The following is a 14,228-nucleotide window of genomic DNA, read 5'->3' as shown; positions in this document are numbered from 1 at the left end:
GTTGTCTGTATGATAATAAGTGGTATTAATTTAAATAAGATTTCTTAAAAAAGACAGAGAAGGTTTGGCGAATTTGGCAAAAGTTTCCACAAATTTGCAAGTTCTTTTAACTTTGATACAATTACGAAAAAAAAATGGATTAATAGTACGAGAATGGGAGTTTAATTTCTTTCTAAATTTAGGATGAGAAAAGACTCTAGGAAGAGAAAATAGAGTTTTCTATAAAGCAGATAGCATTCATCTAGCAATACATAGAAATACAAGATAGCAATACATAGATAAAAATAAATATATAGTAGGTAGGGACAGGCACGTGCGCAGGAATTTGTTTCGGGGGGGGGGGGGGAGGGCAAATCCTTCAAACCCATTATTCTGTGAGAAAAATAAGAAAATTATGGGAAAATGAAAAAAATCGTAAGATTTCGGGGGGGGGGCGGGCCCGGAGGCCCCCCCTGCGTACGTCCCTGGGTAGGGACTAGCATTGGCTGATGTATTTATGCACAAAAACAATGGCCAGAAAATAATTCACAGCAGAGATTTTCTAAACTAAATTAGCACTTAATAATAGGAAAATATACAGCAAAAATTACACTAATTATAAAATAAACCAACCATGGGAAAAAGACAAACTAAGCAGCAAGAACAGAAATCAAAGAAGGAGAAATAAAAAGTTACTTAAAACATTAAAGCATCCCCAACTGAAGCAAAATAGAAACAAGCAGATTCACAATAGCCACACTATTTATTAACTAAATTCAAACAGCAGTTTACCCAATGAGATAGATGTATTTGAAAAAACAACTGAAGTTCTTTTTAATCTACTATCTTCACTGCAAGTTACGAAAAGAACAAACCGTGGCATTTGTTAGATGTGAACTGATTTTATGGAAAAGCCAGACCACGGCCATGCTAAAGGTAAACATTAGCCTATACTTCTAGGCTAAAAGGTTGGTAGGATTTCATAACCCTTCAATATTGGATTTAAGCAATAAACCAATGCTGCTATACCAACCGTGGCATTTGTTAGATGTGGACTGATTTTATGGAAAAGCCAGACCATGGCCATGCTAAAGGTAAACATTAGCCTATACTTCTAGGCTAAAAGGTTGGTAGGATTTCGTAACCCTTCAATATTGGATTTAAGCAATAAACCAATGCTGCTATACTCTGCAGTACAGAATCAAGTGAAAAATATAATTCATAGCTGGTGCAAAGAGCATTGGCAACTCATTATGACAGGAAACTTTTCACATGAGCTAAATAGGAATTGAAGCCACTAGCACCAGTGACAGCATTACCCAGCACTGGTGCTGGCATTACCCAGCAGAACTAGACACATTCCAAGCAAGCTCAATTCGACTTTGATATAAGTTGGATTCCAACGCAAGGTCAGTTAACATCAAATTTATTGATAGTAGGCAAAATCTTTTGTTTCAAATTGTTAAATATATTATTACTACGACTAACAACTCACTGCATCACCAAGTCACCTGAGCCCAACACAGCTACGCAAGCTTCTCCTCCATCCCAATCTATTCAAAGCCTCCCTCTTTACGCCCTCCCAAGAAGGGTACTTGTTATAAACAAAAAACACAACCAAGAAGTATAGTTAGGCAAGTCCTAATGAAATATAACCTTTAGTTTATATTTGGGCAATATATTTGCAATTTACGGGGAGGGGTAAAGTATTTGGACAGCACCCCTAACCTTCCCCCCACCCATAATGTGTAATATATAGACCAAATTATACAAGTCCAATGCATTCTGTCATCCATCATTTGTTTTTGTGGCTATGAAACCAGTTTTCTGAGATCTAACCTAAGCGTAATTCTCGAGTGTGTTTTGTTTAATTAACAAGTACCACAGGAGGTTCTAATTTCCCTTGAATATTTCCTTTGCGACCTCCTCCACTGCATTCAGGGAAGACTTGCTTTTCGTTTGGCCCTGGATGGTTGGCTAACAAGGACTCTGGTAGTCTTTCATCCTTCATCTGCAGAATATGCCCTAGCTATCTCAAACTTTCTCTCATTATAGCCCTAGAAAGTGGGATTGAACCACATTTTTTTTGTACATCTTACTGTTTAAGAAGCAGTCTATCAGGCGGGTACCCAAAATAATTTCATAGGCATTTTTTATATTGATTATAAAAGTTTCTATTTAATATTAATTCCAAAATAGTTAGGGTTAAAAATGCAGAGCATGAACAGTTTTTTTTTTAAATGTACACAAATATGCCTGTTGCACATATTTGACAGATTTATCTTTTGCCCAAAGTAAAGCAGAAGTAACATGAGATTTAAAAAAATAATTGGACTTATATTTTGCTTAGCTTTTTACCATCAACTTTATGATTTTGATGGGTAACACCAGATGTCAATGGTGGGTTTTATTTTTCACTCAGAAAGACTTGAGTTGCCTCTTTTATCAGTTCTCCAGACTCTTATAGCTAGTCAAATGTTTGACCAGGTATATGTTTAAAACTTATATTTTATATATACCTCAAATGCTTAAAAACTGTGGTTTTTAGAAGGAAAGCCAAAACTTACAAACTCAAAATTTGAGTTTAAGCACAAGTACAAGCGACCACTGTCATCAAATTGCCCAACCACATACTGAAGGGAATCGCCAGGTTATAACTGATATTGGAAAGGATAACATATATATGTGATCAAAATGATTTCAGCAACTGTTTATACTTTCAATAACCCTGCAAAGCAAGATTAGAAAATATGACAGTGGTCAAGTGTGGTTCTGAACTGTGGACACTGAAATATAGAGAGGACTTTCTAGATATTTTCCAGAGAAACTGTCTATGGATTGTTTTGTGTACTCATCTGACTGACAATATTTCAAACAGTGAGCTGCACAAAAAATGTTGTTCAGTACTGCTTTCTAGGGCTAAGATGGGAGAAAAGTTGAGATGGTTAAGACATATTTTCCAGATGAAGGATGATTAATTGCCAAAGATTGCCCTTGTTGGCAAACCATCTAGGACCAAACAAAAAGCACATTGTCCCCAAATGCTGCAGGAGCATGTCATAATGAAAAGTTTAAGGGGAATTAGAAGTTTTTGGAGGGTGTAAAGAGGGAGACTTTGAATAGATGAGGAGGAAGGAGGATCATGTGTACCTGTGTTGGCTTCAGGTAGTTTGGTGCTGCAGTGAGTTGCTAGTAGTAGTAGTGAGTAGTAATGAGTAGTAGTAGTAAGTTGCTAGTAAATAATGTTTTAAAAACGAATAAAAACAAGCTAAATTTTTACGCTTTTTCATCAATTCTACAAATGAACAATACAAAGTATCTACAGTATTTATTTCCACTCATAATTGGTACGGTACATCAAGTTAAGTCAGGAACTGCAAGCCAATAAGAGAAGCTTTCCCAGAACCATCTACCCAAACAACCACATGTATACTCTAAAAATTGTGATACCTCTCTTTCACATGATGCTTTCTTTACTGAGCCAATGTCTGGAACCTTTTGAAATAAATCATTATTAGCATAAAATTAGAAAAAATTCAGTCTTATGGTGGCAAACTTAAACCTGTCAAGTTTGAAGCACAACTTCACCACCAAGCCTCATTTTTTCTCACATAAACTGACACTCAATTAATCTATTTTACACCATATAGATAGCAAACACTTCCAATAGTCAATACTTTCCTGAATGGCCAGCTTTGGGACTTTTGTCTCTTCCAAGACTAATAAAACTAGATTAGGCTAATAATGATTTCTTAAATCCTCTGGAGTCAAAAACAAGAAATTAAGTCCCATAAACCTTGCTGTGTTTGCTTCCTAGCTTCTCCTATTTTATGGCACACTCAGAATTTATTTTAGTGACAAAACTTTAAGGAAACTCAGATATTTGGACATTCAAACTTATGGCAAACCCAAACACCACTGTCAATGTATTCAAGGTGGTTGTTTTTAATATATATATATATATATATATATATATATATATATATATATATATATATATATATATATATATATATATAAAAATTGGTTTCTGGATTTAACAATTGTTGTAAAAAGATATTTTCTGCTCAAAGGGATATTTTGATCCCTCTGAAAGTGAAATCCTTGCTATACCACTAGATGAATGTTTTTATTATACTTTACCATTGCCTGAAGGCTTTAGTACTAAGATGAACTAAGTAAAAAAGGTCACAGTGAAAGCTTTCAGCAAAGCCAGTTATAGTTCTTACTGTAAGAACAGTTTTGTTTAGTAAGCCTATTTAACACAGCTTTGGGATTAGCTACAAACATGTTGTTTTTTAAAGCATATTATGGATCCATAGCACAAAAAAATTGCTTCACTGATTTCACAAAATTCACTTCTCTAATTAAAACCAGTCAATTGCTGGAATCCATGGCTTATTTAAATCATTTAAAAACATGTGTAAGTAATGAGTAAATAGGTTACTCTTTTGAGTGTGTTAGCTTTGCTTGGCATGACCATGCTAATAGAAACTGAAACCACATAAAAATTTTAAACCTTATTTTTTAAAAGGCATTCATATGTTGGTGTAATAGTAAGCCAAAAATAAGTTTTATGCTATTTTGTTAGTATGTTAGTTTTATGTTAATTTTTTTACAAATGCTTTTAACCTTATAAATCTGGTTTAAATGAAGATAATGAGGCTGAAAACACTTCCTTGGTCCTCATTTTGGTCTGTATTTTCTTCTGTGAAAGTTTTATGTTATAACACAAATTTTTCTGAATTAAACCAAAGCTCAACGCAATTTGGAGGGAGAAGAGGTGGAGGTGATACTCCAAAAGACCTTCCAGGCCACAACTTAGGTCCCAGATCTATTCCTGAAAGTTTCATTGACATGAGACAACTAATTTCCCAGATAAAAAAAAAAAACATAATTGAGAATTTTACCACTATCACCAAAAGCACTTGAGTTAGGCAAATGATACTTTCAGGGATGAATTATCCACTACATAGCTAATGTAGAAAGAATTGTTTATATACAAGTTAAAACCAGATGCCAATAAATTATATATGAAAACATTTTTCCAGTCATCTAGGTGGCTAATATATAAGATGTTGCCTAGTAAAACCTGGACTAGTTTGATAGGAACTTCAATTAGTCAACTGATTGGCTAAAATAAAAGCACTAGAGAATTTACATAAATTTTGGAAATAGCTAGCAAGTTGGCTATGAAGATAGTACCTACTCCTTCTGCTCATTGCCAAAGGGCAGTGACCTTTTACAATCTTTGAAATATAAAAGTGAAACATTGATAAATAGATCTGCTGAAATGAGACAAAAAGAGAGTGTTTAGAGCCTTATACCTTTACTTAATCCCAATTTATAAGGTTTTAAATTTTTGTAAATGTATATTGAATTTGGGGGGGGTGATATGGTTTAGACCACTGCTAAAACAATAGTAATTTTGTTTTCCAAAATTACATCCAATGAAAAAGAGACTGAAAACTGAAATCAGTGTTAAATGCTTTTGGTCAATAGGTCACCTGTCATTATATATATATTCCATTATAAATATATATATATATATATGAGAGAGAGAGATGGCAGTCCCAATCATATCTTGAAGATTTAGCATACCATTCTTTGTCAGGTCTCCTTTTGAAAGCCTCGGGTGAAGGAATGGTATCAAATGTTCCATCATTGATAAATCTTTGGCTGAAAAAACCTTGTCTGATTCTGAGGTTGACTGAAGACTTATGAAGCTTACTCAAGTGAATTCAAGTTTGTTTTTGATTTGCAAGCTGTGAAAAAAGCTTGTTTTTGGTTTGGTTGTGTTATTTTTGTGTTAGTAGAAAACAATGAAGATGGAAACAAAATTGCTTATACATACTAACTAACCTCAAAAATGAAATTTAAAAGTTAGTTTTGAGGTCAAACTAACCTCAAAAATGAAATTTAAAACCAAAGTCAGATGTCATTAGTTACAGTTGCTCAACCACAGCACATAATTTTGCAACATGTTTGAAAGGAGAAACAAAATTCATTTTATTTGTTTTCTTTTCTTTCTCTAATCTTATCTTCTTATTTTTGTTGATTTTAAAGAAGATAGTCTGCTCATTCATTTCAAAGAAGATGGCCTGCTATAATAATAAATAAAAAAAAAAGGAGTTTTTATGATCAACCAAAGTACTGCAAAAAAAAAAACAAGCCAGTCAGTCACTCACTAGTATCCAACAAAAGCAGCCAAAAGTTTTTGGATTTGTTTGCTAATTGTGGGTATTGGCAAGTGACATTTGGTGTTAGGCTTTAATCCTTCTAATTTTGGCTTTTATTGATTTTATTTATCATCTAATTTTGGCTTTTATTTGTTTGCCTTTCTTGTTAACTCTCTGCATTGTTCTGGTTTTATTTGTCTTTCCACATTTTTTGGCATTTACATTGATAACATTTTTTGGTCTACACTGAAGAAGGGAGGCAGTTGTCCTCCTGAAATGTTCACTTTTTTGCAGTATTTTTGTTGGACCTAGTGTTTTGATCAATTGTATTTCACAAACCTTCCTAGTCATTTCAAACTATACACCAAAGCAACTGACTTGCTTTGGCATTCTCATTGGAGCAACTCTATTAGCTTCTGTGATCTATAAGATTGGTTACAACAATTGTAGATATTGATTTTGTTGTTTTTATTTCTTAATTTTGGATTTTATTTGTTTTTAGGTTATTTTAGTTTTTATATTTGTTTCATCAGTGTTGAAAACACCTTGTTTTCATACAAATGAATATCTGCATAGTTTCAGTTTTTATTTTTCTTTCTACTGGCCATAGTCCTGTTTGTTTGTTCAAGATTGATATTTTAGCTTAAGATTTTTCATTAAAATCCTTGCTACAGTAGACTGACATAAGTGCTACCTTCAACTTTTATCCCAGTCTAACTATGCAAAGAAGGTAAAAAATAGATTCAACGTCCAATTTGGGGTAGTACTCAGATATTACTGACCTGCAAATAAGGTGAATATACCACTTGATGTCTTTTTATGCTCTTTCCAAATATAATAACTGCTTTACTCAGAAATTTGGCATAAACCTAGGATTCCAGCCACACATAAGGAAACATGTTAAGAAAACAATTCTTACTTCATAATATTGTCTTAGGGATTATTCTGCATAATATGCAGAATAATCCCAGTTAACACATTTTGCAGGGACCTTTATCTTCACTTCTTTCCTTATTTTTCTATCACATTTCTAAACATTTGGGTCTATTCTCAAAATCTTGAAAACCATTTATAAACAAATGCCCAAACACCCTCTAACCTAACTTAACCAAATTAATCACTGCTTGTCTATTGATATGCTTTTATGAGAAATAATTAGATGATACTGATCATGTTTAATTAAATATACAGAGTACTTGAAAATGGGAAAATGCAGTTGAATCCATGTTTACTTTTCCAAACTTTTTTTAAAAAAAATCATACAACAGTGAAAGAAGTGAAGGTAAAGGTTCTCCCCCTGCAAAATGTGATAGCTAGGATTATTCTGCATATTATAAAGTAGGATTTTTTTGTCACATGTTTCCTTATGTGGTGGACCAACCCTAGACTTACACACAATTCTTACTTCATAATATGCAGAATAACCCTATTTAACACATTTTGAAAGGGGAGAACCTTCATCTTCACTTCTTTCCTTGTATTTTGGGTTTCCTATTGCATTTCTAAATGTTTGCATCTATTCTCAAAGTCTTGAAAATCATTTATAAACAAATGCTATCTAACCTAACCTAACTGAACCTAATGTACCACTAGTTGTGTATTGATATGTTTTTGTGAGAAATAATTAGATGGCACTGATGGTACTTAATGCAGTTGAATCTATGTTTATTTTTTAGAATTTTATTAAAAAAATTGTACAACAGTGAAAGAAGTGAAGATAAACATTCTCCCCCTGCAAAATGTATTAACTAAGATTATTCTGCATATTATGAAGTGGTTTTTTTTTTCTTAACATGTTTCCTAATGTATGGCAGGAATCCTAGGCATATACCAGAAATGCAATTTTAAGCCCTTTACAAATCTTCAAAGAAGATTCCTTTTTTTCTTATTGCTGTTAGTGTCACTCTTCTTTAAATTGGTATCCCCATAAATTGAATTGATTGAGATAAAATCAAGAACTAGAAAAACACAAGAAATAGGAAAATAAAAGAAACATTTGGGAAATATATAGTTGTGGCTATATATTTGCACACGAGGGATAAAGTATAGTATCCCTACTATGTATCCCTACATCCCTATCCATACCACCTACCTTTATCCCTACCATGGGTAGAGATAAAGTATAGTAGAACTATATTTGAAATGTGTTGACTATGGTTATCCTACATATAACAAAATATGAATTATTATTCTTAACCCTTTTATGTAGCCAAAAATAAGAGAAAAAGGTATAATCTTTGAGGGTCTGTAAAGGGGATAAAATTGAATTTCCATGTAAAGCAATTATTGCATTAAGAAAGATCACAAAAAAGACATCAAATGATAAATTCATTTTATCTGTAGTTTGGTATTATAAACTGCACTAAATTTACCAATTCCTTTTGGTATGCTGTTCCCAAATAGGCATAACCAATTACTTGCAAATGCACTCCCACCCCCTACAGATCTTACACATAGCCCAAGAAGTAACTGAAAACTAAAGAAAAAACACTAAAACAAAGAAATTCTTACTTTCTAATATCTCAAAGCTTTCTACTAGGCTAGTCAGATTATCATGTTTCTTTCTATTACTAACCTATATACTTTCTTAAACCAGTCAATTTATAGGTGTCCCTATAATTTAGCTAGGATGAAAGTGAAAACATCATTTGATGCCTTTTTTTATGCTCTTTCATAATACAATAATTGCTAGTCACAATTTGCATCTTGAGCCCTTAAAGGGTCCAAAGGTATTTCATTTTGGTAACCACACAAAGAAGGTATAACCTAACCTGCAAGATACTTTATTTTCAATTCAAAGCCTTTCCCTACCATTTCAAGTTTTTCAAATGCTGTTGACAAAAATAGGCTAGTGCTAAATTTTGTGATTTGAAACTTTGCTGTTGACAAAACAGGGTTTATATTTGCACATTAGGGGGTGGGTAAAGTTCATGGTAATTTGCAGTGGGCCATATAATTTAGCTATGATGAAAGTGAAAACATCATTTGATGTTTTTTTATGCTTGTCATAATTCATATAAAATACCTTCAGGGCCCCTATAAGGGCTCAAGGTGTAATTTTTGCTGGAAGCGATTATTGTATTATGAAAGAGCATACAAAAAAGGTATCAAATGATGTTTTCACTTTCATCCTAGCTTGGCCTACATTATAAGGCCACCAAGAAATTTATGCTACCCTTAAATCATTTGGTAAATTTCTACCAAATCATATTATTGACTTATGCATAAAGTAAATATACCACTCAATGCCTTTTTTGGTAAAATTCTACCAAATCATATTATTGACTTATGCATAAAGTGAATATACCACTTGATGCCTTTTTTATGCTGATTACAAATATAGTAATCATTTCTATCGGAAATGAATTTCAGCCTCCCCTCTATATATGCCAATTCAGGGTATATATTTCTACAACCTAACCTAGTCCTGAATTGGCATATATAGGGGGGGGGGGCTGAAATGCAGGTAAATATCTACCAAATCATATTATTGAGTTAGGAATAAAGTGAATACACTATTCAATGCCTTTTTTATGCTGATTACGAATATAATAAGCATTTCTATCGGAAATGAATTTCAGCCCCCCCCCCCTTATATAGGCTATACCTAACCTAACCCAACCTAACCAAACCCTGAATTGGCATATATAGGGGGGGGCTAAGATTCATTTCCAATAGAAATGCTTATTATATTTGTAATCAGCATAAAAAAAGGCATCAAATGGTGTATTGACTTTAGTCCTAACTCAATAATATGATTTGGTAGCTATTTACCAAAATTCATTTCCAATAGAAATGATTATTATAGGCCTATTTGTAATCAGCATAAAAAAGGCATCAAATGGTGTATTCACTTTATTCCTAACTCAATAATATGATTTGGTAGAACTTTACCCCTTTTTTTGTGCTGATTACAAATATAGTAATCATTTCTCTCAGAAATGAATTTCAGCCCCCCCCCCACTATATATGCCAATTCAAAAAAGCATTAAAAAGGCATCAAATGGTGTATTCACTTTAGTCCTAACTCAATAATATGATTTGGTAGAAATTTACCAATCATTTACCTCAAATTGCAGCTAAGTTAAAACGGTATTTTAGAAATTGGGTGTGGGACCACAGATTGTTGTGGAATTGTAAGTGAATTGATTAGGCCTAGTAGCCTAGGCTACATTTGGAAAGTGTAGGCTACAAAGAGGAATCAAGTAGTATGTTCACCTTGCCCCTATGTAACCTATGAAATCTTGTATATACTGACCAAAGTAGCTTCTGTAAATTGTTCTAATACAAAATAAATTTTTTTTAAATTAGCATAGACCTAGCTAGCAACAAATCACATGCTGAACACTTTTTGTCATAGCCTAATAAATAATCTGGTCAATATATACCAAATCATATTATTGAGTTAGGACTAAAGTGAATACACCATTTGATGCCTTTTTTTATGTTGATTACGAATATAATAAGCATTTCTATCGGAAATGAATTTCAGCCCCCCCCCCCATATATAGGCTAATTCAGGGTTAGGTATAGCCTATATAGGGGGGGGGGGGCTGAAATTCATTTCCGATAGAAATGCTTATTATATTCGTAAACAACATAAAAAAAGGCATTGAATGGTGTATTCACTTTAGTTCTAACTCAATAATATGATTTGGTATAAATTGACCAATAATCTTAACAAGAAGAATTTGCTTACCTGAAAAGGGACAGTTTTCTGATTTTCTTTTCCCATATGATAAATAAAATAAAATTTCTATAACAAATTGACTAGGCCTAATAGGCTAACTGAAAAGAAAATGTTTTCTGATTTTTCAATCAATTCTTCCTTGCAATCACGATTACGGATCAACAGAGCCGCGTTTTTAGGTTCAGCGGGTTCGAACACGTGTTATTCTCGTCTAGTTACAAATTTATAGTTTTTCGTCTAGTTTCAGCGGATTCGAAATTTCAACCCCGTGTTGGATTCACTAGATGCACTGATGCACAACGCTTGATGCACTAGACGAGAACAACCCGTTTTCGAACCCGCTGAGCATTGATCAACCCGTCTTCGAACACGAGTTGTTCTCGTCTAGTTTCAAGTTTCTAGTTTTTCGTCTAGTTTCAGCGGGTTCGAAGTTTCAACCCCGACTTTCATCCACTAGATGCACTGATGCACAACGCTTGATGTACTAGACGAAAACAACCCATGCTCGAACCCGCTGAGCCATAAACAACCCGTCTTAGAACACGGGTTGTTCTTGTTTAGTGCATCAAACGGTGTGCATCAGTGCATCAAACACGGGGATGAACCTTCGAACCCGCTGAAACTAGACGAAAAACTAGAAATTTGAAACTAGACGAGAACAATCCAGGATCGAACCCGCTGAGCCCGAGAACGCGGCTCAGCTTTGCCTTCTCATAAACTATAGATCTGTTTGTTAGGAAAGCCTCATTCCGAATCATTCATCACTTCCTATGTCTTATTAGCGAACGGGTCTTTTTAGGGAACTACGTTTTATTAAGGAACTTTAGTTAACTGATGAGGAATAGACAAACTTGCCTTGTTTTTTGAGGAATGATTCCTTCCCTGTCCAAGGCCATTCTAAGGGATGAGACCGGGGCAAGCTGTCCCGAGCGCCATAGCTCGGTGCTCCAGAGCTTTTTTTAATTTATGTTTGATTCGGGAGGGGGACACCGAAATTAATTTTTCCCCGGGCACCACCAACGCTAGGAACGGCCTTGTTTTTTTCTTGTGTTAGAATTAGCAACAGTAGCAAGTTCTTACTATTCCTTATCTTGGTTGGACAGGGAAGGAATCGTTCCTTAACAAAACAGTAACAGTTTGTCTATTTCTGTTTTAGTCAACTAAAGTTAATATAATTCCTTAATAAAATGAAGAAAGTGAGGAATGAACTGAAGTTATGCTTTCTTTAATAAAACAGGCCTAAGTCAGTGAGCTGATTACAAATTGTAAGGGTTGTCATATATTTTTTGAAGTAATCACTTAAATGAAGTAAGTTTCTTTTTTTTTTCATTTTAAGCTTTAGGTTAATTTTGTCCCGGGAACAAAAACTTGTGCTTTGGGTCTCTTCCTTGCAGTGGCGTCATTGGGGGGGGCTGTATGGGGCAAAATCCTTCCCCCTGAATTTAGGAGCGGCCCCAAATTAGTAGTCCATTTGATTGCATTTAAGTGTGAAAAAAAATTGGAAAAAAGTGTTCTCGATTAAAACAAAGCCATTTCTAATAGAGCTGTACTTCACAACAATATATTGTGAGCTTCATTCCCAAACATACTTCTTTTTATTATTCCTATTTCATATTTCACAACACATTTTCATTGCCTTGTTGTTACAGCCACAGTTCCCGACTTTCATTACAATAAATTAAGGCGACCCATTCGTAGTAAAATTATAAATGTGGGTATGTGATTCTGGAGCAGTGATCCCCTTTATATATAAGCATTATGTGCTCTACATTTCTTTAAGTCTGTTCTGAATCTTCTCTGAGGGAGAGGCAAATTTAATATTCAACATTCAGAAGGGGGTGCAATATGTTGTTTTTCAGTTTTTCTATGAAAATACCAAGTAAGTATCACAAGCGGCTACTTTTCAAGTGTGCAAGCTGGTATTAAAACAATTGCGCCGCATGCAGTTTAGATTCACTGCCATGCTCAACCTTGTGCTAGGCGATTATATTAAGAACTTGAGATGAACCGCATGTGTCTTCTCCATTTTTCAAAAGCTGTACTCTTTTATCGCGAAAAGCAATGCACACCACTAACTGTTTATTAATATTAATTAAAAAAAACTTTCCGAAAAATAAGTTTTTCAAAGAAAAGTAAAGGCCATTAAAAACTTAAGCTCAGGAGATACAAATACCTTTTAAAATTCAAACCCAAAATGATCAGAGATTATTATTAAAGCATAAATAAAACCCAAAACGGACAGAAGTTTAATAAACCTTCATAGCAAAAAACATACAAGAACTAATAACTTAAATGAAGAAATAGATCTTAAGGCGATCAATACTTGTATTGAATATGAAAATCAAGCTTAAAACGAAAACAAATATTTTGCTATTAAAGTATAAATGAAACTTAAAATGAACTGAAATTGATTAAACAATCGATGCGAACAAATGTGCAGTATATATTAATGTCAACGAATGAATAAATTTTAAAACGAGTTAAACTTAAATTGAATATGCAAATCCTGTTTGAATTGAATAAAAATAGCTACAAACAAGAGTTTGGGTATCGTATCAATATAGAAGCCTAAAACCTACTGCGTCATTTGATTTTCATATTCAATTTAAGCATTACTCGCTTTAAGATCTATTTTATTCACTTATATTATTACTTGTTGTATGTTTTTTGTTATTATTGTTTATTTAATTTCTGTTCGTTTTGGGTTTCGTTTATTCTTTAATTGTAATTTTTGGTCGTTTTGAGTATGAATTTTAAAAGGTATTTGTATCTGCTGATCTTAAGTTCAAAATGGCCTTCACTTTTCTTTGAAAAACTTGATTTTCGGAAATTTTTTTTTAAATTAATTTTTGTTCATTTTTGATTGTAAAAAGTTTCAAGGTATTTTATGGTATGAGGGGGGGGGTGCTTACTGTCCGATTATTCTTGACTTTAAAAAACGGATCTATAACCTTCAATTTAAATCGAATGAGGCTTTTTTAAAAGTCTATACGATAACCTCTTTGATAAAAACCTTATATATGAACAATAGACAGCTTGCATAACTTGTGGACAGCGATTGAAAAAAATGAATGGATTGAAAAAATAGCTCCAATAAGGGGGTTTAGACCATTTCACTTGCTGACACAAAGGGATCACGACTGTTTGGAGTTAACCTTAATAGGAATTTGTGTGCCAAAGTAATTTTGCATCTATCACAGAGTATGTATTTTAACCTTATAATTTGATAATTATAATAGATTTCCTATGTGTTCTCCCCATACAAAACCCCTTCCCATAAGTTATAAACCCCCCTTAATAAGTTGTGCCCCAGGGCATAACTTACAAGGCCTACCCCTGGGCCCTGGTGGGCTGTGTCGACACCAGAGTTTTTTGTTATC

General features: G+C 33.6%; 1 protein-coding gene across 2 annotated transcripts in view; it reads right to left on the bottom strand.

Moving 5' to 3' along the window:
- The window catches only part of aralar1 (calcium-binding mitochondrial carrier protein aralar1), an 81,103-nt gene extending 70,104 nt beyond the window's left edge, over positions 1 to 10,999 (bottom strand). Inside the window, exons 1-2 of one of the 2 annotated variants that reach the window (XM_089101943.1) lie at positions 10,858 to 10,999; positions 3,430 to 3,474 (exon numbers count right to left, since the gene is read on the bottom strand). In XM_089101943.1, coding sequence (XP_088958069.1) covers positions 3,430 to 3,474; positions 10,858 to 10,893 — 81 coding nt within the window. In that variant the 5' untranslated portion in view covers positions 10,894 to 10,999. The remainder of the gene's footprint in view (positions 1 to 3,429; positions 3,475 to 10,857) is intronic. The other variant, XM_089101944.1, reaches the window with a different exon arrangement.
- Between the last annotated feature and the right edge of the window lie 3,229 nt (positions 11,000 to 14,228).

This window comes from Artemia sp. Qi Xiang Cuo, chromosome 15 (assembly GCF_049724085.1).
Source record: "Artemia sp. Qi Xiang Cuo chromosome 15, ASM4972408v1, whole genome shotgun sequence".
Classification (NCBI taxonomy): Eukaryota; Metazoa; Arthropoda; class Branchiopoda; order Anostraca; family Artemiidae; genus Artemia; species Artemia sp. Qi Xiang Cuo.
This window is presented reverse-complemented; position numbering and strand designations above follow the sequence as displayed.